The sequence below is a fragment of the Protomyctophum parallelum genome (assembly GCF_964188405.1).
Source record: "Protomyctophum parallelum genome assembly, chromosome: 1".
Classification (NCBI taxonomy): Eukaryota; Metazoa; Chordata; class Actinopteri; order Myctophiformes; family Myctophidae; genus Protomyctophum; species Protomyctophum parallelum.
Genome location: NC_139697.1, coordinates 57,000,051 through 57,026,184, shown reverse-complemented (window position 1 = coordinate 57,026,184; position 26,134 = coordinate 57,000,051). Strand labels below are relative to the sequence as shown.

Sequence of the window (26,134 nt, the reverse complement as noted above, 5' to 3'; positions counted from 1 at the left end):
TATTTGACATCCAACCTTACTGAGATGGAGCACTCAGTACTCAGTATAGTGCAGCTGTGGCGGCTAGCAATTATGGCAGAGAGAGCACAGCACTTTGCATCCAAAATGGTTGAAACCCTTTAACCCATTCTGACCTGAGATCAGATTCATAACGAGGTTTCCGCTGGACACACACTGGTCTGATGAACCCATTCTGACCTGAGATCAGATTCTAAAAAATGTCAAGTCGCTCTTCGATTTTTCAAAAATAGCAGACCTACAAGCTCGTATCGCGCCACCGAGTGGCGCGATACGAGCTTGTAGATCTGCTATTTTTAAATAGCTAAAGCATGACATGATGCTAACACCAAAATGGGTGCCCGCCCAAAATGGGTTAACAACCAGTCTGTGGGTAATATGTCCTAGCCTAGGCTACCAAATATTAAAGCATAATAGTCTTCACCACCTACCGTATCAACCAGCTCTGATATGGTCATTAATCTAGGCTAGGGTCAAAGGTGGAGGCTATCTCTAATACACACACTTATCTGGACTCTGCATCAACCACAACAACATCTGGTGTATTAGCTGTCATGGATGGAATTAGTAAATTACACAGGAATGTACATTCCCACTGAGGATGCATGATATTTTGATACAGCATGTACATACAGCACACACACACACACACACACACACACACACACACACACACACACGCACACACGCACACACACACACACACACACACACACACACACACACACACACACACACACACACACAAAGGGGTGAATCTCCTGGCATGGCAAAGATTAATTAAGCAATTAAGACCCTATCATTGTGATGGCCCCTGGCCATATTTATTATTATTAGAGTTATACTTTTGGTTAATGATAGTATGAGGTGATATTAGTAGTAGGAGGGGTATTGTGTTGGTGTGTGTTCTGTCTTCAGTCCAGGTAGTGAGCTGCAGTGTTCTGTGAAAGAGGCTTGGGTGTTGGCTTCATTGTCAATCAGCACTAATAATTGATGATCTGGTCATGGAGGCGTGGCCAGGTTCCTTCTCACCTGTGAGGAACTGATTGCCCTCCCAGGATTGGTGGCTGCTCTCGTCTCCATGGCAACGCGGAGGTGGCAGGCCCAGCGCTCACTATAAAAGCCAGTCTGAGCCTGACTGTCGCTGGGGAAGGTGGCAATCCTCTTTCCCCCAACCAACTAGTGACTTTGATTTGAATCTCTTCGGAAAGGATTAGGTTTGCTTAGTTGTAGTTTGTCATTTGTTGTTGTTAGTTTGATTTCAATTGCTCTTTTGCCAATTCAATTAATTGATTCATTTGATGTAAATATTCATTCAGTTATCCACATTAATAAATTATATTTTTGCACAAGCTGCTGCTTCTCATTTCCAACATGTTGCGGGTCTTTGCCCCTAGACACTTAAGGGTCGTAACAATCATGCTCTGTGGCAAATGCTGAGCAGTCCCAGATGACCTAGATTTTAGATCAATATGGAAGAGAAAAATATTTAGGTGACCATGATAGAGGGTTCATTATTGGGTCATGGGGTGCAGGCAGGAGCTTCAGTCACAAAGGCTGCTCAACTAGCTTGTGTTTCAATAGGAACAGGAACTAAAATGACGTGACACCTGCATGTCCATCTATGGGAAAGGTGTCAGTAAATAGAACATTGACATCTAATGCGCACATTCAATGACTGCTGCTTGTGTATGAGTGTAAGGAAAAACAGAGCAACTCTTCCTCCTGATCAGACTGTCAGTAGAACGACATAGGGCTATAGCCTATACGTAGGACTGTGGCGCATAAGCCCCTCTTTAAAAGGATGAAAGCACAGACGCACCGTTGAGAGTTATATGGTGCATAAACCACAGATACTGGCCTACAGAGATTTAGAAGAAAGTCATATGGTCAGATGAGTCATCCTTAACTACAGCATATTCTCCACAGCTGGGTAAGTGCAGGGTAGAATGGTACAGGTTTGAATGCTTGACCCCTTCAGTGAGAGGGTACAGGTCTGAATGCTTGACCCCTTCAGTGAGGGGGTACAGGTCTGAATGCTTGACCCCTTCAGTGAGAGGGTACAGGTCTGAATGCTTGAGCCCTTCAGTGAGAGGGTACAGGTCTGAATGCTTGACCCCTTCAGTGAGGGGGTACAGGTCTGAATGCTTGCCCCCTTCAGTGAGGGGGTACAGGTCTGAATGCTTGACCCCTTCAGTGAGAGGGTACAGGTTTGAATGCTTGACCCCTTCAGTGAGAGGGTACAGGTCTGAATGCTTGCCCCCTTCAGTGAGGGGGTACAGGTCTGAATGCTTGACCCCTTCAGTGAGGGGGTCCAGTGGATCCTCACAGTATATTGTAGTATACTTGTCCCCTTAGAGGGAAAGGTCACTGCAAATCAATACAGAGAGTGTTCACCTTTATCCTATGAAACGCTTCTATCTCGATGGGAGTGGTTGGTTTCGTCGGAGATGACAATGCACCATCCACAAGGCTGAATTGGATTGAGTATGAAAAACTTGAATAACATGCTACGACCTTTGCAGTCACCCAGTCTTCTTTTTTTGGATGCATGGGCACATATCAGACAGAGTTCGCTGCCCCCGTCATTCACAATATCTCGAGGGAAAATCTTTTGGAAATTATATTCTGTCCTTCCAGTTCTGAATCGTTATCAAACGATCTTAACAGTATATTAAAAATAATCAACCCGAAAATGCAAATTTACACATTACTATGTTGGCAGTATCGAGCTGATTGCAGAGTAGGCCTAGTCCTTGTTTTTAATTTTACACTTACTGTAATAAATGGAAAACTATAAACCATAATAAACTCGTGTTTAATCAAATGGAATGGATTAGTAAATGCAAACGGGTTTCGTAAAATGACGGTCGCATTCTGAAAGAAACACCTATTATGTTAAAAGAAAAAGTTTATGCAGTAATATACATAAAATACAGTAAAAGGAAAAACAGCAGCATGAATGTCAAGAGAAAATCTGATACATAAAGACCGCAGTTCTCTTTACAGTACGTGCCAGACACGGAGGTCAACCACTGATCAGTATTCAGTACCATTGTCAGGGTCTGTCTCTCCACAGACCATGTCAGCCCTGGCCACTCCCACTTTCCATTCCACACTGCAGTCCCATTTTACCAGGGGGGCAGTCAGCCAGATATTTCGTGAAGCCTCATTTGAAATCGGTAGTTCATATAATGGCCTGTTGTGGCGCTGGACCGGACCCAAAAAGCCCCATAGCTCCATAGAGGCCCATGTATTTTGGCCCAACTTCACCTAGACTGTATTACCTTAATAAACATGGTCATGAATACTTTCTTCTTCCAGTCACTAGTTTAAAGTCTCATTTCTAATGTCATAATATTCTTTTTGGAAAATTATGGACCCATTAATTAAAAAAATGACCATAAAGAAAAAAAACCATCGCGTATGTTCTGAGGGGCGTGGCTACCATTACAGTCTATGATCGGGATTCCCCTCCCACTCGAGTCAAAATAAAAACCAACGGAGAAGAAGGGGGGAAGTCCCGCCTCGTTGTCTGGGCAGCCAATGACCAGCTGGTATACAAAACGGAGCCAGCCAATGGCCAGCTGGTACCAAAGATGGCGACTTACATCAGGAATTAGCATATTATTACAGGCTTCATTTTACGTTCATGTTAGACCCGGGGAACGCTTTGTCCATATTTTTTACAGTCTATGCATTTTACTCACCTGTCTCCAACTCCCTCGTCATCCCACCTGTGAACAATTCTACAAGCAACCTTCCCCCTATAAAACTGGACACTTTGCAAACATTCAGTTGTCAGTTCATAGTTTGTTGTAGCAGATGCATGTTCCTGGTTTTCCTGTTGTTCCTGGTTTTGACTATTTGGACATTTTCTGATTTGCCTGATTCCTGCATGCAACTTCCGTGTAAGAGTTTTGCCCTTCTTTATTAAATACTTTTAAATCTAAGCTTGTTTCCTGTGACTCTGCATGTATATCTGCATCATGACAACCATAGGGATACTTAGCTGCATGTATAAGCTTACAGTGCTATAAACAGTGCATGGAGGCCCAAATATTATTGGTTTGCTCTGGGTAACGTGTGAGAAGCAGTGGAAATCTTTCATGGGCAGAGATGAAGTTTCACCTCCATGAGCACCACTCGTCCGCCCCAAGCTCTCACCGGCTTTGAATCTATCTGTCAATGCTTAGCGCGCGCACACACACACACACACACACACACACACACACACACACACACACACACACACACACACACACACACACACACACACACACACACACACACACACACACACACACACACACACACACACACACACACACACACACGGGATCTTTTCAAAGCCAGGGTGTGTGTGGACGTGGGGATTTATTTTTCAGGAAATGTCTGTCATTGATTTTCTCATTGTTTTTCATACCCTTTTTTGCTGACTATGGTTGAGTGGACACGTCCAAAGTTTCTCTGAATTGTTACAGAAGTCTCTGCATGACTCTGTCTCTCACAACATATTTAGTCTGTCTGTGCCTGCTTACTTTATTTATAGACTATTATAAACGGCAGAAACTTCAATATTCTTTCATTGGCAGCACAATATATGTCAGGAGTCATCAACAACAGCGTTGATCATGATGATGCCTGCTGTGTGTGTGTGAGGTTGTAGTGCTATTACAAGGTGTAAACTTTAGGTGAGACTCCCTCTGAGTTTTGGTGAATTATATAAGAGGTAAAAAGCAAACATGCATTTACTGTATGCAGGGCATACACCTCCAGGGAGGTGACTGCGCACACAAACACAAACACACACACATACACGCACACTTTTTGCACCGATGCTGCACTGATTGACTGAAATGGACACGTTTCTAGGTTTTTTTTGTCTCCCAGTTTGATTAAGGGAACTAATTCATAAACCAAAGTTCAGGCATGGGACAAGACAGGAATGCATCTAAAAGTCTCCCTTTCTCTCAGAGGAAATGTAGCTGGACTCATTGCTATTCCCTCAGCACATATCTGCGCTGCATGCTCAATTATGAAGAGCACCACATTTGCAGCGTAAAGCCCTCGCCAAATTATGTGCCTTCGATTCATTTGTGATCACACAGAGCATTGTTTCTCAAGCAAAGTTCAGTTTCTAAGTTGGCTCACTTTAGAAATGCACAGATTGTTTCCGGAGACGGCAGCCTCCAGCATATCAATACTTGTGCACGCTGACAAGTGACAAAACAGAACCTGCATTTGGTGTGATGAGACAGACAAGTCAACAGCTGCTAACAGCACACACAAATGATGCATGGTCCAGTGTTACGCGCACACACACACAAATGCATTGCAAAGCAACAATAATATCCAAAACATTGGTTTTATTGTGTGGTTACACACTGGTATTCTGAATGATGATCACATGAACATGTTTGGAGTGGTTCCCAAACTGGTGTGTCCCCTGAGACATATTACAAGCTTGTTTGTTTCTTCTGTAAAACCTTATGAATCTTTGAATTCCGTGCAGTATCTAAAAATTGGATGCGTGGATTTCCGTGAAACGTGCCATGTGTATTCACGCCGGGGTTGACACCTTGAATGGCCTTTCCTGTGGCATGACTCTTTGGCCTAGAGATTCCATTTGTCTACGAAAGCCATTTAGACTCTTAGTTTTTTTTTTTTATTGTTTTGTATTTAGCGTCTGTGACTGTGTTCTGTTTTTCTTTACTCTCTCTCTCTCTCTCTCTCTCTCCCCCCCTCCTCCTCCCCCCTATTTGCCCATCATCCACATTCGGCTCACTCCCACCTCCAGTGAGGTGCTGAAACTGCCTCCCACTGGCCATACATGACTGACAGGTCTGCAGCGTTGACAACACCTGAATAGACAACGGGAGAGCAAAGAAATGATTGGCTTTCTGAACAAAGAAAAATGCAGTATGAGATATGGACAGGAGAAAAGGAGAGAGAGGGGGAGGGCTACACACATGGTCTCATTTTCCCTGTGTGCGTGCGTGCGTGCTTGCGTGCGTCACTGCTGCTGTATATCCTATACTGACTCACCTGGCAGTGAAGAGCCCCCACCAGGAGGATGTAGAGCCTTCGTCCTACTCCTCCCGTCCAACACTCCCTGCTGACCGGTGCCGCCCCAGCCCATAGGTGTACGTCGCGTGCAATTACCCATATCGCCCTCCCTGCACGGCTTCCCGGCCCGACGAACATGGGCCAATTGTGTTCGAATAGGTGCCCGACAAAGATCGGTTCAAATCCACTGTCATGCATCTGGCTTTGTGCGCCCTGAAGGGCGCGGCCCTAAAAGGTGTCGGCAGACTGCTGGGCGAGTGCTGGTGCTTTGGCATGGGGGGGGTCAGATCAACAAATGGAATGAATTCTGTACTGGCCATATATGGAGCGTGTCTTGAGTGTACAGGGTTGCATGTCAGATCAACATAAGGAATGTCAGAACCCGAGTGTCCTCACATTTTGTTTGTTTTAGTTTTTGTGTTCCTTGCTTTTGCTGTTATGTGTTGTTTTATATGTGTTTTGTTTTCTTTAAGTCATTCATGATGTTAACGTGTCTTATTGTGATTTGTGTCTTAAAATAAAAAAAACATTTGATAACAAAAAAAAGGAATGTCAGACCAGGTCAGCTCCATATATGGAGATCTAAGGGTGGGAGCCAGGGCAGTGTCTTGAGTGTACAGGGTTTGACGAGGGCCCCAGGCCTCTAGTTTTCGCCGGCTGCCGGGCACGGCTGCACTCATATCATTCATCGATCAGTCCCATACAAACACACTCTGTACACCACACACACACACTGTGTACACCACACACACACACTGTGTACACCACACACACACACACACTGTGTGCAGCTGGAGATTGGATAATAAGCTCTTGGTAGTTGCTGATCAATGACCCCTATGAAGTCCTGTTGTATTTAGAACGTGGAAAGGGAAACTTCTTTAGTATTGACTGGATTTGTTTTGTCCCAATGTGGCCATATAATCCTCACGTTATAACTCCAAACAGCCTTCAGTGGCTCCTGTACTATGAATCAATTACGACACTCTAAAAGGTGATGTGTCGCCTGCAGTGACCCTTGTGGCCATTCAAAGAATCTAATTTCTTTGCACCCATATTTTGTAACCCTATAAATATGCGATATGTATTCATATATTTCTTATAATATTTAGCGTTAAAGCCTTTTCTTGTGGTATGGGTTGTTTCAAAACAAATAAACTTCCTCCATTATCCCATTCTGAACGGGAACCCATTTTGGTGTCGGCATCATGTTATGCTTTAGCTATTGAAAAATAGCAGATCTACAAGCTCATATCGCGCCACCGAGTGGCGCGATATGAGCTTGTGTAGGTCTGCTATTTTTGAAAGAAATCGAAGAACGACTGACATTTTTAGAATCTGATCTCAGGTCAGAATGGGTTCGTCAGACCTAGCGTGTGTCCAGTGGAAACCTCGTATGAATCTGATCTCGGGTCAGAATGGGTTATAGAGCCACAATACAAATCTATGGTGTAAATTGAGTTTAGAGAGTGTTGAACACAGGACAGTATCCTGTGTAGAATGCTTGTAGTTCTGTAGGCTTTATATTGTGTGTGTGTGTGTGTGTGTGTGTGTGTGTGTGTGTGTGTGTACAGTACAGTATGTGACAGGCAGCACGTTGCTCTCTTCTGTTCCCCCCCCCACTCCAGGTGCTAAGGAGGTGAATGCCAGCGGGAAGACGTTCACCGTGCGCAGCTCCTTGGAGCTGCACGTGGACCGAAGTGACGACGGCGTCGCCTTCACATGCAAGGTGGACCACGTGGCTCTCTCCCAGATGCCACAGCAGGCCACCGAAGTACTGGAGGTCCACTGTGAGTTTACCACACACACACACACACACGCACACTAACTATTAGTTCAGTCAGTTAACTCACCGATAGATTTAACCAATATTTATTATAGAATGAGAATACAATTTGTGCATAATATTTTATCTTGACTTTCGGCACAATAAAACACCGGAAACATTAAGAGCAGGGTGATAGATAGATATACAATAACAACCCCTGGGGAACAGGAATAGCAGAGCCCCACCGGTGGTGCTGGGGCGGCGGTGGGAGCAAACATTGCATAACAACAGCCAGGAACCATATATGCAGAAGGAAGGCAGGAAGAAAGCATGCAGTCTAAGTGAGCTTAACCCATTCTGACCGGGCACCCATTTTGGTGTCAGCATCATGTTATGCTTTAGCTATTTAAAAATAGCAGATCTACAAGCTCATATCGCGCCACCGAGTGGCGCGATACGAGCTTGTAGGTCTGCTATTTTTGAAAAAAATCGAAGAACGACTGACATTTTTAGAATCTGATCTCAGGTCAGAATGGGTTCATCAGCGTATGACATGTGGGTCATGCAAACACTGTATATACACCCACATAATGCAGCATAGTATGCGCCCTTGAGCATATAGCATGAAGCTGCTTGAGTATATCTGACCGAACTAACTCTGCAAGCTATACGTATATCATTTACTTGTATCTCCCATAGACTTATATATAATCTAGAGACCGGACAGCCCCGATCCCACTGTTCATTTCAATGGAAGTTGCTCAGTGGCGTTTGAAGAACTGCGGAAGAACGCTCTTATTTGCCAAACAAATGTGGAAGTGGAAACGACGCTCCGTGTTAAACAGTTTACTCGTGCTAAATGCACAGGCAAAAAAACGCCAGCCTGCAGGTCCAGCTTTGACCACTACGTCTCGGCGGCTTCAACGTTGGCGGCGGGTGTTGATTTCGTCGACTAAAACTATTATGACGAAAAATGTTCGTCGACTATTGTTTTACACTGAGGAAAATGGAATAAAAACTCGATAAATATATTGACAATTTTGTCAAATAAATAGACTAAAATGTTAGGGAGGGACTAGCGGAGAAGAGATCCAGTCGAAGGAATTTTATGCTTCGTTGCATACTGAAAATAGCTTGTAGATCGGTTAATCAGCCATCGAATTACCATAGTTACGTTTTCGCTAGAAACAGTATGAAATATGTCTGAATTACTGTCTTAAACGATACACCGAGACACCTCCCCGACAATATCGCTCAAGACAGTTTGTTTATTTTCGGACCACAATTCTTGAGACGATTTTAAGATGACCCAATGTTATTCTCCATAGAGAAAATCTTCCGTGAACCAGGGGGTGAGCGAGTTCACATCAGGACCTTCGGCGCTCTGTAACAATTGTTGTTGTCTTTCCCAGATGCTCCTCGCGTGGAAATCATCCACTCGCAGGCGTTCCCCCAGGAGGGTCAATACCTGAAGCTGGAGTGCCTTTCCAAAGGAAACCCCTCGTAAGTCATTGTCTGAGCAATGCATGTTGATGATGTTAGGAAACCGTTATCTCATCTCAAGCCGTACAGCAGCAAAGTACATCTAGAAGGCACATCTACCATCTTACGATCTGCACGTACATATATAGTGGGTTTCTGGTGCAGTGTTCAATGGAATGGCTGTTTGTTTGTAGTTTTTTAGTTTTGCTTATCTCTAAACCTGGAGACTGAAGTCTGCTTACTAATGCAGCCTATTCCATCATTCAGTAGCTTCCTCTGAAACCACTGGCTTGATTCATCATTTTGCTGTCCCTACTAAGAGGGAATTGGAAAATAACAGTGGTGGAAAGTGGAAAGTACTCCAACTGTTTATTTAAGTAACCGTATCAATAGTTCAATACAAGTAAAACCCCGGTATTAAAAATGTAAAGTACCAAAAATAGAAAGTAAGCTATACTCATCATGCATACATGTCCCATTTCACATCTTTTCAAATGTATGAAGATCTTTTGAAAACGGCCGATCTACAATAGATGTGACACATTGTTATCTGAGCTTGTATCGTCTATTTCCAAATGGCCCGAAATCTATATAAATCTAAAAAGTAAATAAAGTTTTGAAATAAGTACTTCAGTACAATATCAATAGAAAAAAAGAGAAATGGTACTTTAAGTACATTTTGACGCCAATACTTTTGTAATTCCAGACTTTTACCTGTAACGGAGTATTTCTACATTGCAGTACTTAGGTCAAATACTTTTACTTAACCCATTCTGAACGGGAACCCATTTTGGTGTTAGCATCATGTCATGCTTTACCTATTGAAAAATAGCAGATCTACAAGCTCATATCGCGCCACCGAGTGGCGCGATACGAGCTTGTAGGTCTGCTATTTTTTGAAAAATCGAACAACGACTGACATTTCTAGAATCCGATCTCAGGTCAGAATGGGTTCATCAGACCCAGTGTGTGTCCAGCGGAAACCTTCGTATGAATCTGATCTCAGGTCAGAATGGGTTAAGTAAAACAGTGCTTTTTCTGGCCCTGTCCACTGCAGACCGGACCCCGTGACGTGGACGAAGGACGGCGGCGAGCTTCCCGACCTGGAGAGGATGATCGTAGAGGGCAGAGAGCTGACCTTCACGTCTCTCAACAAGACGGACAACGGCACGTACCGCTGCGAGGCCAGGAACCACCTGGGGACCAGCAGCGCTGAATACGTGCTCTACGTGTATGGTGAGCTCTATAGCCTCGGTGCCCTGCGGGCTTTTATATTCTCCTTCGCATTCGGCTCTTAAAAAGAACAGCCTGGGGGGAACTGTAGTGAACTACAGTGCTCCACATTTTGGTGACGTCTGTGTTGTTTTCTAACAGGGATACCCGTTATTTCTTTACATTTGATTTTGAATTATTATGATTTCAAAACATTAAAAAAAAAAAACAGTTTGACAGTGTCGTGCAAAAGCGGGCCAATCTGCAAGCATTGTGCGCTTGTGGATCAGCTCATTTCTGTACTTGGAAAAAAAGCCTCTTTGAACATTTTCGGCTCTGATGACGTGCCCAAAATAGGGACACCACCATGCACATTAAATTGTGATGTACTGTACTATAACATTATTTGGGTACCCTGTGTTGGCAGTGTTGTACAGTTTAAGTAATGTACTCACTTACAGAAGAAACTGTTTGCCCTTTAATAGAGAGAGATTGAATAATTCTTACACATGCACGCACGCACGCACGCACGCACGCACGCACGCACGCACACACACACACACACACACACACACACACACACACACACACACACACACACACACACACACACACACACATAGTATACTACAATACTTCATAGTAATCTTCATTACCGTTATTTAAAGAATCCCTTAAAACACCTTTCTGACAATATATAGACAGGTGGAGGCGGTATACAGTGCGCAGTATTTCAGAGTGCTGTAAGCGGAATGCATTGCGTCATCTTAACCCTCCGAAGAAACAGTCTTCTGGGTGATACAGAGCTGCTGTACGAAGACACTGATCTCAGTAGCTGCACTGCTGATCCTAGCAGCACATGTGATTAGTATTAGACAATCTCAAACGCAGGCAAACAGGGGTCTTAGGTGAAACAAACGCTACCTACGTTGTTCCATAAATAAACTATCGTGCAACACACACACACACACACACACACACACACACACGCGCGCGTGCGCACGCACTCACGTGTGCGGTGCTGCCATGTCAGGAATATCACCAGGAAGGAGAACTAATTCCCCAGACCTCCAAAGGAGTTGGAGAGAGGGATATAAAGGAACTCTGGGGTGTCAGAGAGAACAGATAGTGCTTCCTTCTTCCTCCCTCATGCACCACCGCTGCTGCCACAGATGGCATTTGTCTTATGGCATTAAGTAATAATGCGTGAAAAAGGAGACTGAAGCAGTGTGACTTCTCCCCCTTCTCTATTTTTAAGCGCTATAGCAGTGGTTGATGAGGGGCGCATATTGGAAGGGGGAGGGGGGGGGGGAGAAAAAAGATTAAGAGTGATGGGACTGTGCATGTGTGCGGGGGCGGATACGTGAGCATTTGAGCTGTTTAGTTTGTTCTCCAGCTTGAAGGCAGATATGCTCTGATAAACAAGAGTAATCCTCTCAGGTATCAAACTGCCGTGTTCTGGTTTAGCTTTAATGTTAATGGATTCGTTCTTCCTTCGATGGGCATGTGCTGTCTGTCAGCCAGCAGTCGGTTAAAAGTCGCATGTTTGCCACATTGAGATTTACGCGTTATTAAATTAGAGTGGGGGTTGCACACCACAAGCTTGAAGAGTTTAGCTGTTACTACGTGCACCTACCAATGGGTGTTGTGACGTTACTTATAGCTACTGCATGTAACGAACCAAAGTTATTTCTGCTATTTCAGTAGTACACTGGTCTTGTAAGCCTGACACTAACCTGAATTTTCATTTTGTTTCACTCCATTATTCAGAACATATATTTTTGAATGGGCGTGGCTAGCCATTTAGGGACTGGAGCCAGTGGAGGAGAAATATTGTACTTTTCACTCAACTACATTTGTAGAAACCTTCTGTAAGCCATATTTCAAATAGAGTGAGAGACTAAATTTAAACTTAAACCTTTTTTTTTGTGTGGAAATGTTCTACATTTCAACACAACGCAATTCGTTGATATTAAAAAGGAAATGTACTTTGCAATTTGTACCATTGAATACTTGAATACCAGAAGTATGAGTTTATCAGAGAGGCCAATATAAGCATCCAGGATCCTTGGGGTTAGTCCTGTCCTGTTCCTACCAGCAGAGGACAAAAGGAAAATGGAGTGGGGTGCCTGGTGGCTCAGCCATGTGCACAGACCATACATACAGCATGCTGTGCAGGGGTGGTTGCCTGGTGGCTCAGCCATTAGAGTGTGAGGACCGGGTTCAAATCCCACCCCATGCAGTCTTGCATGTATCTGTCCTTGGTTTGTCTCTCAGACCTATCTGAAAGAAAAAAAATTGAAATGATGAAAAAGAGGAAATGAAGTTTGGTCTGTTAGCTGGCATATAATGTCGAACAAATTAAATATGTACACTGACCAGCTATAGTATGCACATGTACGGTGTAGTCCTGAAATACTGTATGTAATTGGAAAGAGAAATTGAATTTGCACACAAAGAGTAAAGTTGCAACACGGCTTTTGTCTATCCAGCATCACTGTGGTCTCCATTTGATTTGAAATGACGTGTGACCCTGATCAGCAGCTAGGAAATTGGTTTAACCCATTCTGACCTGAGATCAGATTCATACGAGGTTTCCTGCTGGACACACACTGGTCCTGATGAACCCATTCTGACCTGAGATCAGATTCTAAAAAAATCTCAGTCGCTCTTCGAATTTTCAAAAATAGCAGACCTACAAGCTCGAGTGGCGCGATATGAGCTTGTAGATCTGCTATTTTTCAATAGCTAAAGCATAACATGATGCCGACACCAAAATGGGTGCCCGGTCAGAATGGGTTAAGATGAACATATGCATGGCCTTCATATCGTTAGAGCTGCTTATGTGATGTTGTATTATGCTTCTATGTTTAGTACTGTAATGAATAAATGAGGGCCACTGCCACTCCACTCCCCCAAGTCTTTGTATTCAGATCCCTATAGTCTATACAAATCTCTCCCGTGCTGAGGGCCTGATAAATGTCACCTTGATGTTTAGGAGCCTCGCGATCCATCTCCTTTTCCCGTCTCCTAATTTTAAGCGGTAAAATGTAATCATGTGTGAAGGCTCCATTAAAGATGTGGAAGAGGCATTGGCCCTAATTCAAGCAGCCGCGAGCAGAAGTCACACGCAGATAAAGAGTGTGACGACAAGAAAGACAGTGACTTACGGTCCATTCGGATCTTTTACGCTCTCATCTTGGGGATTTCTCGGTGTATCCTCAGTTTGTTAAATATCGCCGTGGCTTTGAAACCACTGCTTTTATTTACTGTGATAAAGGAACGTGTGTTTGTTACCATCATTAACCAATCTGGGACCTTGGTATAGTGATGGACGATTCCAGTCCTTTGCGGTGGAGACTATTTGAATACGCAGTGCAGCCCCTAGTGAACCTGCTCATTATTTAAAACAAGTAAAGGTTTCAGTAAAGTTTCCGCTATAACCTCCCTCCTGATTCTTATAGCCTCAGGTAGGAGATTTTAATTAGGGCCATGCGACAAGGTCATCGTGTCCATGCTGCCTGCGCTGCTGCAAATGCCACCCAAATGGAGCAGCGACACGAAGCAATGTGTGCGTTGATGGCGTCACTATAATGCAGCACTATATAAAGCAGCTTCATGAGCTTGTAGATTGGCTATTTTTTGGTGTGCGACACCAACAACAACTACAGTATAAATCACCCTTAATCCATTTTGATCGGGAACCCATTTTTGTGTTAGCATCATGTCGTGCTTTAGCTATTGAAAAATAGCAGATCTACAAGCTCATATCGCGCCACCGAGTGGCGCGATACGAGCTTGTAGGTCTGCTATTTTTTTGAAAAATCGAAGAACGACTGAGAATCTGATCTCAGGTCAGAATGGGTTCGTCAGACCAGCGTGTGTCCAGTGGAAACCTCGTATGAATCTGATCTCAGGTCAGAATGGGTTAAAGCCCAGTGCTTCTAGTTCTTTGCCACAACAGAAAAAGGGTAATTGGGCGTGCATGGGGCAAAAAAGAGCCCCCATCCAGATTCATCCCTTGTTCTTCTAAAATGGCAGCCAGTCTGTTCCTATACCCTTCATCCGTGATTAGCACACCTTTTAGCCTTTCGCAATTGCCGCCATAATTCCTGGAAAATGCCTTTTTAATGGTTCCTCGCTGACGATGAGCCTCTTCCTTTTTTTCCCTCCTCGTTCAACCTTTCCTCAAGACATGCACTTAGCTACATAGTGATTCACTGTGAGTCTGAAATGTCACCCAGACATACGGGGATGACGAGGAGCCCCGCAAAGGCGAAGCGCAACCAATTAAAAGCCCGCAGCTCAACCATAATAAGCACGGAGACATCAACATAGAAGCCAAGATGCTACTGTAACCTTGTTAACTTTGTCACGCGGCGCACCACGTCCATTTTCTTCCAATTACTTTAATGAGTGACGTGTATGTGGGGAAACATTGCCTCTACACAGAAAAACCCTTTGTGTTAATTTACAAATGACCAAAATGGACCCGTAAGGATTTTACTGGTGAGCTTGTAGATATAGGCTGTTGTCGGTGAAGAGATTTAGTGTAGGGAGAGAAAAGGAAGGGGTACAAGTAAGTACAGACCTCTGAGTGAACCCTGGTCAACGAATTGTACTGTAATAACACTGTTGAGTCCATAGAAAATGTTGTCTGCTGTTCGGTTAGCTGAACATTGTTCAGTTCACCTTCCGAAGAAGGTCATTGGTATCGGTTGAAGGTTGCATAGAAAGGGTTCCTTCAGGGGGTCCAAATTGACACTTGCAGGTCTGTAACTCAGAGTAACTCAGAGAGTGGACAGCTTGAACCAAATGGACCAGTAATTCAAATGAAAAATCTCTGAATGAAAAAGGAGCTCTCGTTGGTGTAAATTAGGAGGTAAGTCTCACCCGACAAGACATTATTGGAATGCAGGCAAATACAAACTGTTTGGGAGCTGTGCTCATACAGGCTGCACACAATGAATTATACATTGATACATTACTATACATTGTGCTCTGAGCAAGCAGCAACTCTAAAGTCTGTCAAATGTCTGTGTAGCTTAACCTATTCTGACCTGAGATCAGATTCATACGAGGTTTCCGCCGGACACACACTGGTCTGATGAACCCATTCTGACCTGAGATCAGATTCTAAAAATGTCAGTCGCTCTTTGATTTTTCAAAAATAGCAGACCTACAAGCTCGTATCGCGCCACTCGGTGGCGCGATATGAGCTTGTAGATCTGCTATTTTTAAATAGCTAAAGCATAACATGATGCTGACACCAAAATGGGTGCCCGTTCAGAATGGGTTAACCTCGGCCCTGGCGTATCAGACAACCTGCCCTGCTTTTCTGTTATTCTTCCAAAATGTTGCTCTCTCTCTCCCCCAGCAGTGGAGGAAACAGAGCTTTGAAATAGTCCAACATTTATTCACCATCTCGTGACCTTCTGAACGCTTGCCTCATAAAGAAGTATCTTTCGCCTCAAGCATTACATGGTACAGACTAGTAAAGGTCAAAGGTCAAAGGCAAAATCTGCAGCCAATGAATACAGTGCGCAGGTCATTCAAATCCAGCTTCTGGGTGAGCTTGGTGTCTAGTCTGGCTTTTAAGATTTGTTTATAGTGTATATAGAACCTTGACCCAGATCCACACTGAATCATAGTGGGCAGTGTTTGTGCAGTGATTCAGCACAGCTTCCCAGTGAACTGAATTACAAAATGCTCTACTCTGACTATATTATTGTAAGCTATCAAGATCACAGTATCGGCAATTGTAGCCCAATAAGAGAAAAACATGGCGGTTGATGATCGTTTTTTTGTCCTGTGTTCATTTGATTAACGATAATTCACGTTTTCTGTTTTAGGATGTGCTCCTACATACCTATACGTTCATGTTGTTTTGTATGCTAATTTATCATGTGATTTTAACATTTTTAATTTCCCCGCTATGTTGATTTATAAGTATATGTATATACCATATATATATATAATATATATATATATATACATACACACTTAGACTTTTTTTTTGTTCCATTTACTACATCATTGTTTTAGCCTAACAGTCCCAATGTGGTTTTGTGTTGTGTTATTTCTTTGTGTGCGTGTGTGTGTGTGTGTGTGCGTGTGTGTGTCTGTCGTGTCCTCTCACCAGACGTCCCCACCACCCTGCCTCCATCCACCACCACCCTCCCCCATACCACTCCTCCAGATACTACCACACTGTTAGACCCCCAGGCCTCAGACCCCCCTGGTACTCGAGACACAGGTACTGTACTACTGCTGCTGACCCCCTCACACACACACACACACACACGCACACACACACACGCACACACACACACACACACACACACACACACACCCTGCTGCACTCTCCTCTCCGCACCTCGTCTGACTTTCACCTCATGACACTGGAGCTCCTTCCTCTGCAGCTCGCGCAGATCTTTTTCTTCCCCAGCCCCCCACGTACTGTACCTCCCCCTTATATGTTCCTCCTGCGGGTGCGTTTAATTGAGAGGTGCCACTGAAAATGTGACAGACAGACAGACAGACAGACAGACAGACAGACACGGCCCTGTGTTCTGCCCTCTTTCATTTTCCACCCACTTGTCTCCACGCTGCGTGTTGTTTCATTATAAACTCTCTCTCTCTCGCCATCGTCTCTCCCTCTGTGCAGCTTTACGTAAGTAAGAGTCCTAGAGTCTCCCAGAAGGAGCTCTGCTGTCCTCTCATGCATCTCCTCCACTCTCCTTTCTCCGGCATACTGCTTTGAATTTCCCGTCCATCCACGGTATTTTCATCTATCTACCAACAATGCTTTCTTTCAAGTCCTCCTCATTTCAAAGTGCTTCAGTGGCTCCTTCCAGCCGTTCCACCATTATGCTTTGCGGCATTGTATTTTATACACTCCTTCCTCCTCCCTCTCCTGTCCCCTGCATCTCCTAGAGATGCATTCTGATTTCTGATACCGTACATTCTGTAGCTACAGTACTGTACTGTATATCGGGCTTCAGCAATGCTGTTGATCACTGCGCCGTCAACGGGCGCACACCTCCATCCTGCTTGATGTACTCATTGTATATATGTACAGTATAATGTAGTGATGTGCAACGGAAACTCTTCTCCTGGTGTCTGAGGCGGTGGATGCTGGGGGTTCGGAGGGAGGGAGGGAGGGAGGCGGGCGGTGGGATCTAAGACGACCGCCTTCGCTTCCTCCCTCCCTGGTCGCCGAACACAACACTGTGTCTGCTTTCAAAGCGTCTATTTGATTTATTACCAGGCCGCGTGACTGGCTCCGCTTGAAAGCAAACCACTCCCGTGCACCTTTTTGTCTTCCCACACGCGGGATGTGCACTTTGTCTCCTAATAAAGATCTCATGGCGCTCAGAGGAAATGCACCAGCTGAGGTGGACAGCCAGCAGCACGGCCAGCTGCTGACCACTGACTGGCCTTTCTTCTTAATTGTCGCTCTCTCTCTCTCTCGCCTGCCGTCTCCATCTGCCTTTCCTTCAACTATACCCTCTCTTCTCTTCAACTATACCCTCTCTTCTCTTCAACTATACCCTCTGTTCTCCACCACTCTCTATCTGTCTTCACTGTCAGGGCATTGCCATAACTTTAACTTTTTAACAATGAACATTTAAGATCATTTAACAGCGTCTTTAAATTAACACAGAGGTGTTTTTTTTGCTTGTTTTTCCTGTGCATGATAAAAGCATCAGCTAACTGACTTTTTAGATGACAATATAATGAGCAAAGCTGTGTTCTGTGAACAAAACTAACTTCACAGGTGAGGATGACATATTATTTTTAAATAGAACGAAAGAGATCTATAGTTAGCTCATCAGATGTATAAAAGCTCTAGGCGCTTTGTTAAGACCACAGCCATAATTGATCTTCTACTGCTCTTAATGGCACTCTTTGAGATCCAAGAACTTAAGAAGGTTGTCTTTTTGTCTCTGATCTCAACAAGCCTCATTAGCTGCTGTGACAACTGACCTCTGGGACTGCGTGTCCCAGAGGCAGTGATGGGAAGTATATATAGATACAGATTCCAGCTCTTTCATGCTTTTCCTGATCTTTAACTAAAGATTTTCTGAAAATGTCTTCCCTGCAGTTAGAATTAGCCTTGCTAAATAATGCTTTGCTAACTGAAATGAAGTTGTCCAGAAGAAGAACTCTATCTATTCAGGGAATCTGAATAGAATTCATATTTAGGACACCTTGGAGGCAAATCCCTCCATTTCTCACTGACGTTGTTCTGTTTCTGACTTTGCACTGACGATCTTTTCAATGCTTTATACTTCTATCCACTGCATCTCAGATGCAACTATTGTGCTTTTTTACTACACTATGGCATTATTTAACTTTTAACTAATTTTACTTTTACCTTTGGTACTTGATGCCAATTCAACTTTTACTCAAGTGAAAAATGTGCTCATGCTTCTTTCAATGCATGAGGAGTGAGCAGGCTGTTTATCTAAGCTCATCTCGCTCAAGAATCGCCTAAGGGTGGCGCCATTTCCATGGTGCCAACACAGAATAAATCCATATACTCACGAAACAATACTGATTGGGTCGTGCAGCTGTCTGTCACGGTTGTAGCTGCAAGCTCCGCCCCAGAGCCTATAAAGCAGCGCACAGCCGGACGACGTCATTCCTGCCTTTTTCTGCGCTAACACAGATTTTCTAAGACTACCACTTCCATAACTCCGTTGAGACTATTATTCCCCCTGGACGAGTGCTTCACTTGTACCCTGGAATTCGCGGTGGAAACCCGGTGGTCTTACACTCACGAGAACGAAACGCAGTAAGTTTCAGAAACAAAAAAAGGGTTTTTTTTCCTGTCAGTGCTGTGAAGCCTCTCGGACATAGCCCCGTTAGCCTTGGCTAACACTAGCTTAGCTTTAGCCTAGCTGTTGACAAACGCTAGCTTAGCTGTGGCTCAGCCTAACCAGTGTCGGGAGACCTCGCGTTAGCCGCGAAGCCCTGCCTGGACCGTGGAACAAGAGCCAGCCGACGATAGACAAGACACAGCCGCTCGTCGGAAAGAAGCTCAGCCCGGCGACCCGCGGAAGTCAACCTGCACTGCTCTGCTAACGGTGAGTTGATAAACCTCCGCTTTGCAACCCCAGTTAGCTCTGTTTTCTCCCCTGTTTTCTCTACACTATCGTCGGAAACCTTGAGGGACCCTACTAGCTAAAACGCAGTTTTCACAGACTCCCTCGGCCCGCGCTGACCCACGTTCTTTCCCGCCACGTTGTGTCGTCAGACCCCGTCGGCTCTGAAGCCCGTTCCTCGGCTATCACAGGCTCCCACACGGCCGCAAGGCCTAGCGCTAGATCGGCGACGCACGTTGCTCCGTGCCGAAAGGCCCTAGCTACTAGCTAGCTACTATCTAGCTGCCCTCTGGCTACTTCTAGCCTCCTCTAGCTGCTATCAGCTACTCCTGTTGCTTCTAGCTACTGTTGACTGCCCCTGGCTCTTGGTGTGTGTTTCTGTAGCTGTTTATAGTGACTTCTAACGTCATCTGGCTACACCTAGCGACTTTGTGGCTATATTCTAGCGACTTCTAGCTACTTATAGCGGAATCTAGCGGATTCTAGCTACTTTTCTCCAGACCTCTGGAGAACACTGCGCTTGGCCTACGAAACTCTCTCCTTGTGTCGGAAGACCCTGGTTGGTTTTTTCTAGCCTCTTTACACCTCAGTGGATAGTTGAAAAACGACACTAGTCAACATGGCTACTGGCAGTGACACTACGCGGCACGACCAGACCCAGGAGGACCGTGAGCGGATCTGTTTCAGTCGTACCTGTAACAGAACCCTGGCGTCAGACGACCCGCACACTTCGTGCATGTTCTGTTTAGGCCTTGAGCACGCTCGTCAGGCCTTCGAGACACATGGTTTCTGTCCATGCTGCCTTGTCCTCACTACTAAGGACAAGGGCCGCCGCCTCTCACGGGTCGGCGCACACTTCAGAAGGATCGCTGACAACCCCGTCCGGGGCCCTAACAGCGATGGAGGTCCTTTCTTTTATAATTTTTATCCCACGATTTTGTAACCCATTTTTCACCCCTGTGTCAATTATCTAATGTGATCCTGGGCTCTACACACCCTCCGCCAACCTGGGGAGAGCAACGGACTTGAACTCATGCTTCCTTCATGCCTGAGTGTCCAAGTTGCTCCTTTACACCTGACAGGGGGGAGTTTCCCTGGTTGGACGTAGCGCGTGGAAGGAACACGTTATTCCAACCAGTTCCTTTCCCCTCCATCAGGCGCCCCGGCTGGCCAGGGGGAGGCAGTTTAGAGACCAGGATTACTGCATGTTTTTGTGAGGGTACCTACCCTAGGGGACACGGGGAGAACATGCAAACTCCACACAGAAAGGCCCTTTCGCCAACCCCGCCTTCGGGTATGGGCACTGATGACGCGGAGGAGGAAACACGCCGCCAGCGCCCACAGCGTCCCGAGCGGGAATCGAACCCAGGACCTTCTAGCTGTGAGGCGACAGCACTACCAACTGTGCCACCGTGCCCCCAGCGATGGAGGTCCTGACCTCAGAGCTACCCTGTCCCGCCCTGCCGTTGATCCTTGGCCCTCCCTTCCTACTCCCAGTGGTAGGATCCCTGCCAAGTCCGGCTCCACTGTGACCAAGCCTAAGGCCCGCCCTACGGCAACGGTCACGGGACGGGATTTGACCTTTGGGTCTAAATCACCGACCAGGAAGGCGCCCAGGATAGCGACGAAGAGGGCCCCATCCCTCCGTTACGAGGAGGAGCCCTGCGAGGACGCACGGGCCAGACCACAACCGGCGCCTAGACGTCGCCAGCCGGCCGCGTCCTTCACCAACGCCTGGACTGACAGAGCCGGAAGGGCCCGCAGTCCTGACACTTACTACGGCTCCGCCGGTGCTGCTAGAGCCGGAACGGCCGGCAGCTCCGCCAGTGATGTCTATCCCCCACAGCGTATTAACGACAACTGGGGCGAGGAGATGGAAGAGGTGGATCCTCGAGACGACCTGCCCTCATACCAGGATCCCCATACGGAGGATTTCACGGTCCTCGACGAGGTGTACTCCGACGACGAGGACGACAGGTCCTCTGACCCCGACGTCATCCTGGACCGTGACGTACGCTTCGGTGACCTACCGGACACCGACCAAGCGGACCCGGACAACCTCCCTCCACTGGATCTCCTCCCTCTGGACAAGGCAGACATTGTGGAGGTGTTCATGGTGGCGGCCATCAGGTGTGGCCGTGCATGGCCAACAGCGGCGCCCCCTCCACCAGAGGAAGAGGAATGGGGATCACGCCTCAGACAGACCGCCAAACCGGTCCCTCGAGTCAAACTTCCCTTGGCCCAAGGTTTCAAAGCCCACCTGACAGCCATGTGGAAGGAGCCGCTGACACCGCTCCCCATGCCGCGCCGCGTGGGCCTCTCCCTGGACACTGAGGACATGCCCACGGTGGGCCTCGACAAGATGCCGGCCATCGACAGGATCATGGCGGCCTTCCTCCTAGACCCCTCCTCCTCCCATGTCACCCCACTGTCCAAGGACCCAGTCCTGACAGATAGGAAGGACAGGGAGGCTTCCGCAGCCAATGGGAGGCTCTACACACATTTGGCATCGGCTGGCAAGCACCTCAATGCCGCCCTCCTGCTGCAGGGGTCTCTCACGAGCCTGCTGCTGGAAATGGGGGACTCCCCATCTCCAGAGCAGATGGCAGAGGTTCGTCGTCTCCATGACGAGTCTGTAGACTTCGTCCACACCGTCACAGAGCAGGTGGGGAGAGCTATGACTCTCTCCATCATGGCGGAGAGGGACAGATGGCTCGACGTCTCTCCAGACCTGCCTGCAGAGACCAAGGCGAAGCTCCGGAAGGCGCCCATCAAGCCTGGTGGCCTCTTCGAGGGGACACTGGAGGAGCTGGCTCTGACCTGGGAAGGCCAGAAGAAGGGTCGTGAGACCCTTGCTGCCTACGCCGCTCCGGCTCAGCGTACGCGCCAGCCTTCGCGCCAGTCCTCCCGCCCACCTACACGCCAACCCCAACGCACCAGCGGTGGTAGGGGTGGTCGCTCTAGCTCCAAGCCCCGCCGGGAGAGGACAGGAGACCAGCAGGCACCGTCCGGTACCTCGGCCAACGCCCCCAGCCGTGACAGACGCCCGGCTGGGCGTGGCCGCGGCCAACCAACCCATGGCCCCAGACGAGGCCAGGGCAGAGGCCGTCGGGAGCCGCAGAACAAGTGACACCGTCCCCGTCCCAGGGGAGACGAGACCAGACGTCTCCCCTCCCCCCCCGAGCCTGGATTCGAGTGTCCTTCCCACACTCAGACCGCCCAGGAAGAGGCGGCGGCTCATGATGCGGAGCGTCACCACGGGTGCGGCCGTTCATCAGAATGTTGTTGTTCCAAATGTTGTAAATGTTTATTTTCCTGTAATAAAGGCCTTGATGCCATTAAAAACAAAACAACAACAACAACATCGGGGGGACATGAACCCACTGCCAGGAGTAGCCCCCGGGCTCTCCGACACAGTGGGGCGGGACCTTGGCCTTGTGGCGGGCCTAAACGCCACTGGCAGGACGGGTCATGCCGAAATTTTCTCTGGTCCACCAGGGGGCGCCAGCCCTGCGCGACGACGCGCTCCCCTGGCGATGGAGAACCCCCTTGCGCGTCGCCTGACACAGTGGGAACTGTGCGGAGCGTCTCCTTGGGTTCTCCGCACCATAGCGAGAGGTTACAGGCTCCAGTTCGCTATGAGACCCCCTGCATTCGGAGAAATCCTCTACTCCGATGCACGCGGCGAAGCGGGTCAGGTTCTCCAGCAGGAGATCAACTCTCTGCTGGAGAAGAAGGCTGTCAGAGAGGTACCCCTGAGCCAGAGTCGCAGCGGGTTTTACTCACGCTACTTCCTGGTCAAGAAGAAGGGGGGGGGGCTGCGTCCAATCATGGACCTACGAGCTCTCAATCGGTACCTCAAGTCCTTCCGCTTCAAGATGCTGACAGCCAAGTCTCTTGTGCGCTCTATACGCATGGACGACTGGTTCACATCTATAGACCTGAAAGACGCCTACTTTCACATCCCTATCTACCCACCTCACAGGAAGTTCCTGAGGTTTGGTTTCAAGGGGAAGGTGTACGAATACACGGTTCTCCCCTTCGGGATGTCCCTGAGCCCCAGGGTGTTCGTCAAATGCACAGAGACGGCTCTGGCCCCTCTGCGGCGACGAGGTCTACGTGTAGCGAGCTACATCGACGACTGGCTTCTGAGCGCAGGCTCGCCACAGGAGGCACTATGGAACACCACTCGGGTGGTGTCCCATATGTCCTCCCTAGGGTTCACCATAAATCACGAGAAGAGTGTTATGGTGCCCGCCCAGTCGATCAACTTCATAGGCATAGCACTGGATTCAGTCTCCTTCACGGCTCGGTTGAGCCCGGAGAGGATCGACGCCTTCCTGAAGTGCGTGGCCCTGTTCCAGAGAGGACACAGACTGCCACTCAGAATCTGCCTACGTATGGCGGGACTGATGGCGTCGGCCATCTCCCTGGTGCGGTTGGGCAGACTCCACATGAGACCCTTTCAGCGCTGGTTGAGGTCTCTACGGGTGCCCACCAGATTCCTCTCGCGGCGAGTGACAATCTCCGGGGAATGCACGCTCGCCCTGAGATGGTGGTCGGACAGACGGATCCTGACGGAGGGAGTCCCCCTTGGTTTACCGTTGACCAGGAAGGTCGTCACTACGGACGCGAGCCTGAGTGGGTGGGGGGCCACCCACGAAGGCAGGTCGGCCAGAGGGATATGGGATGGAACCTTGAGGTCCGCCCACATCAATTATCTGGAACTCCTAGCGGTCTTCCTCGCGCTGCAAGCGTTCGAGCCGCTCATACGGGGTTGTCATGTCCTCGTCCGTACCGACAACACGACAACGATGTGCTACATCAACAGGCAGGGTGGACTGAGGTCCTTACGCCTGCACACGTTGGCATACAGGCTTTTGACTTGGTGCGACGGGCGTCTTCTGTCACTGACAGCCTGCCACGTCCCGGGACTACTGAACGCGGGTGCAGACCTGTTGTCCAGAGGTCCCCTCCGTTACGGCAACTGGTCCCTACACCCGGGTGTAGTGGAACAGATCTGGGACAGGTTCGGGACTCCGGTGGCAGACCTGTTCGCTACAGACGAGAACAAGAAGTGTCCACTCTTTTTCTCCCTGACAGGCTCGCCAACTTTGGGACTGGACGCGATGGCACATCGGTGGCCTCGGGGCCTACTCTATGCCTTCCCTCCACTAGAGCTGATTCCCTTCACCTTAGCCAGGGTGAGGGTTCAGGGCTCGAACGTGCTACTAGTGGCTCCAGCCCGAGGGTCCTGGAGACAGGACATTTTTCCCCTCCTCTACGACCAGCCTTGGCAGCTCCCTCTGTGGAGGGATCTGCTTACCCAGGCGGGTCGCGAGATATTCCATCCGCGCCCACAGGACTTAGACCTCTGGGTGTGGCCGGTGAGGGGTCGACTCTAATAGCCACAGGCTTGCCCCCTAGAGTCATTGAGACGATCTTGGGGGCCAGGGCCCCTTCGACTAGACAGCGGTACAACACGGCTTGGAACGTGTTTATGCGCTGGTGTGCGGCGAGGCCGGAACGGGCCGTTCCTTTTCAGGCCTCGGTGGTTCTTATCCTAACCTTCTTGCAAGAATTGTTGGATAGACACTTGGGGAACTCCTCAGTGAAACTCAATCTGGCGGCCATATCGGCCTACCATGTGGGTATGGACAACAGACCAATAAGTGAGAACTTATTGATTCGACAGTTCATGAGGGGTGTCAAGCGTGCTCGGCCGGTATCTAGATCCTTAGTTCCCTCCTGGGATCTGACCTTGGTACTGCACGCCCTGTCGAGAGCCCCCTTCGAACCGCTGGACACGGTGGGTTTGAAGTTTCTCTCACTTAAGACTGCCCTGCTGGTCGCCTTGACTACAGCGAAGCGATCTAGTGACATGCATGCGCTCTCGGTGAGTCCAAGCTGCATGAGATTTAGTGGGAACGGTACCAGGGTTTCGCTCAGGCCGAACCTGTCGTTCCTGCCCAAGAATTTTCCTTCCGGATGTACTCCGGTAGACTTGGCAGCTTTCCACCCGCCCCCTTTCGCATCGGCGGAAGACGAGAGGCTGAACAGTCTCTGTCCGGTCAGGGCGCTGAAACTGTATGTAGACAGGACTGCTGCCTTTAGGAAGGGCAATCAGTTGTTTGTCGCATGGGACCCTCAGAGAAGGGGGAATCCCATAACCAAGGTGAGACTTTCACAATGGGTTGTGGAAGCCATACAGTTGACCTATGCCGAGAGTGGTACACAACCCCCGGAGGGTTTGCGGGCTCACTCTACGAGAGGCATGTCTGCATCCTGGGCTCTTGCGAAGGGAGCATCACTTCAGGATGTGTGTACGGCGGCGAGTTGGTCGTCCCCTTCGACTTTCGCCACGTACTATAACTTGGACGTGGCATCTCTTGGAATTGCTCACGCCGTTCTGGGAGCTGCCGCTAGGTGATGGGACAGTTGGGAACAACGGTCACACACGCGCACTTCAGGAGAT

General features: G+C 47.9%; 1 protein-coding gene across 3 annotated transcripts in view; it reads left to right on the top strand.

The window, feature by feature from the left end:
* The window catches only part of cadm2a (cell adhesion molecule 2a), a 415,145-nt gene that overhangs the window by 368,909 nt on the left and 20,102 nt on the right, over positions 1-26,134 (top strand). For all 3 annotated transcript variants that reach the window (XM_083777571.1, XM_083777570.1, XM_083777572.1), the window contains 4 exons: positions 7,716-7,877; positions 9,268-9,358; positions 10,395-10,573; positions 16,692-16,805. In XM_083777571.1, the coding sequence (XP_083633697.1) occupies positions 7,716-7,877; positions 9,268-9,358; positions 10,395-10,573; positions 16,692-16,805 (546 nt within the window). The remainder of the gene's footprint in view (positions 1-7,715; positions 7,878-9,267; positions 9,359-10,394; positions 10,574-16,691; positions 16,806-26,134) is intronic.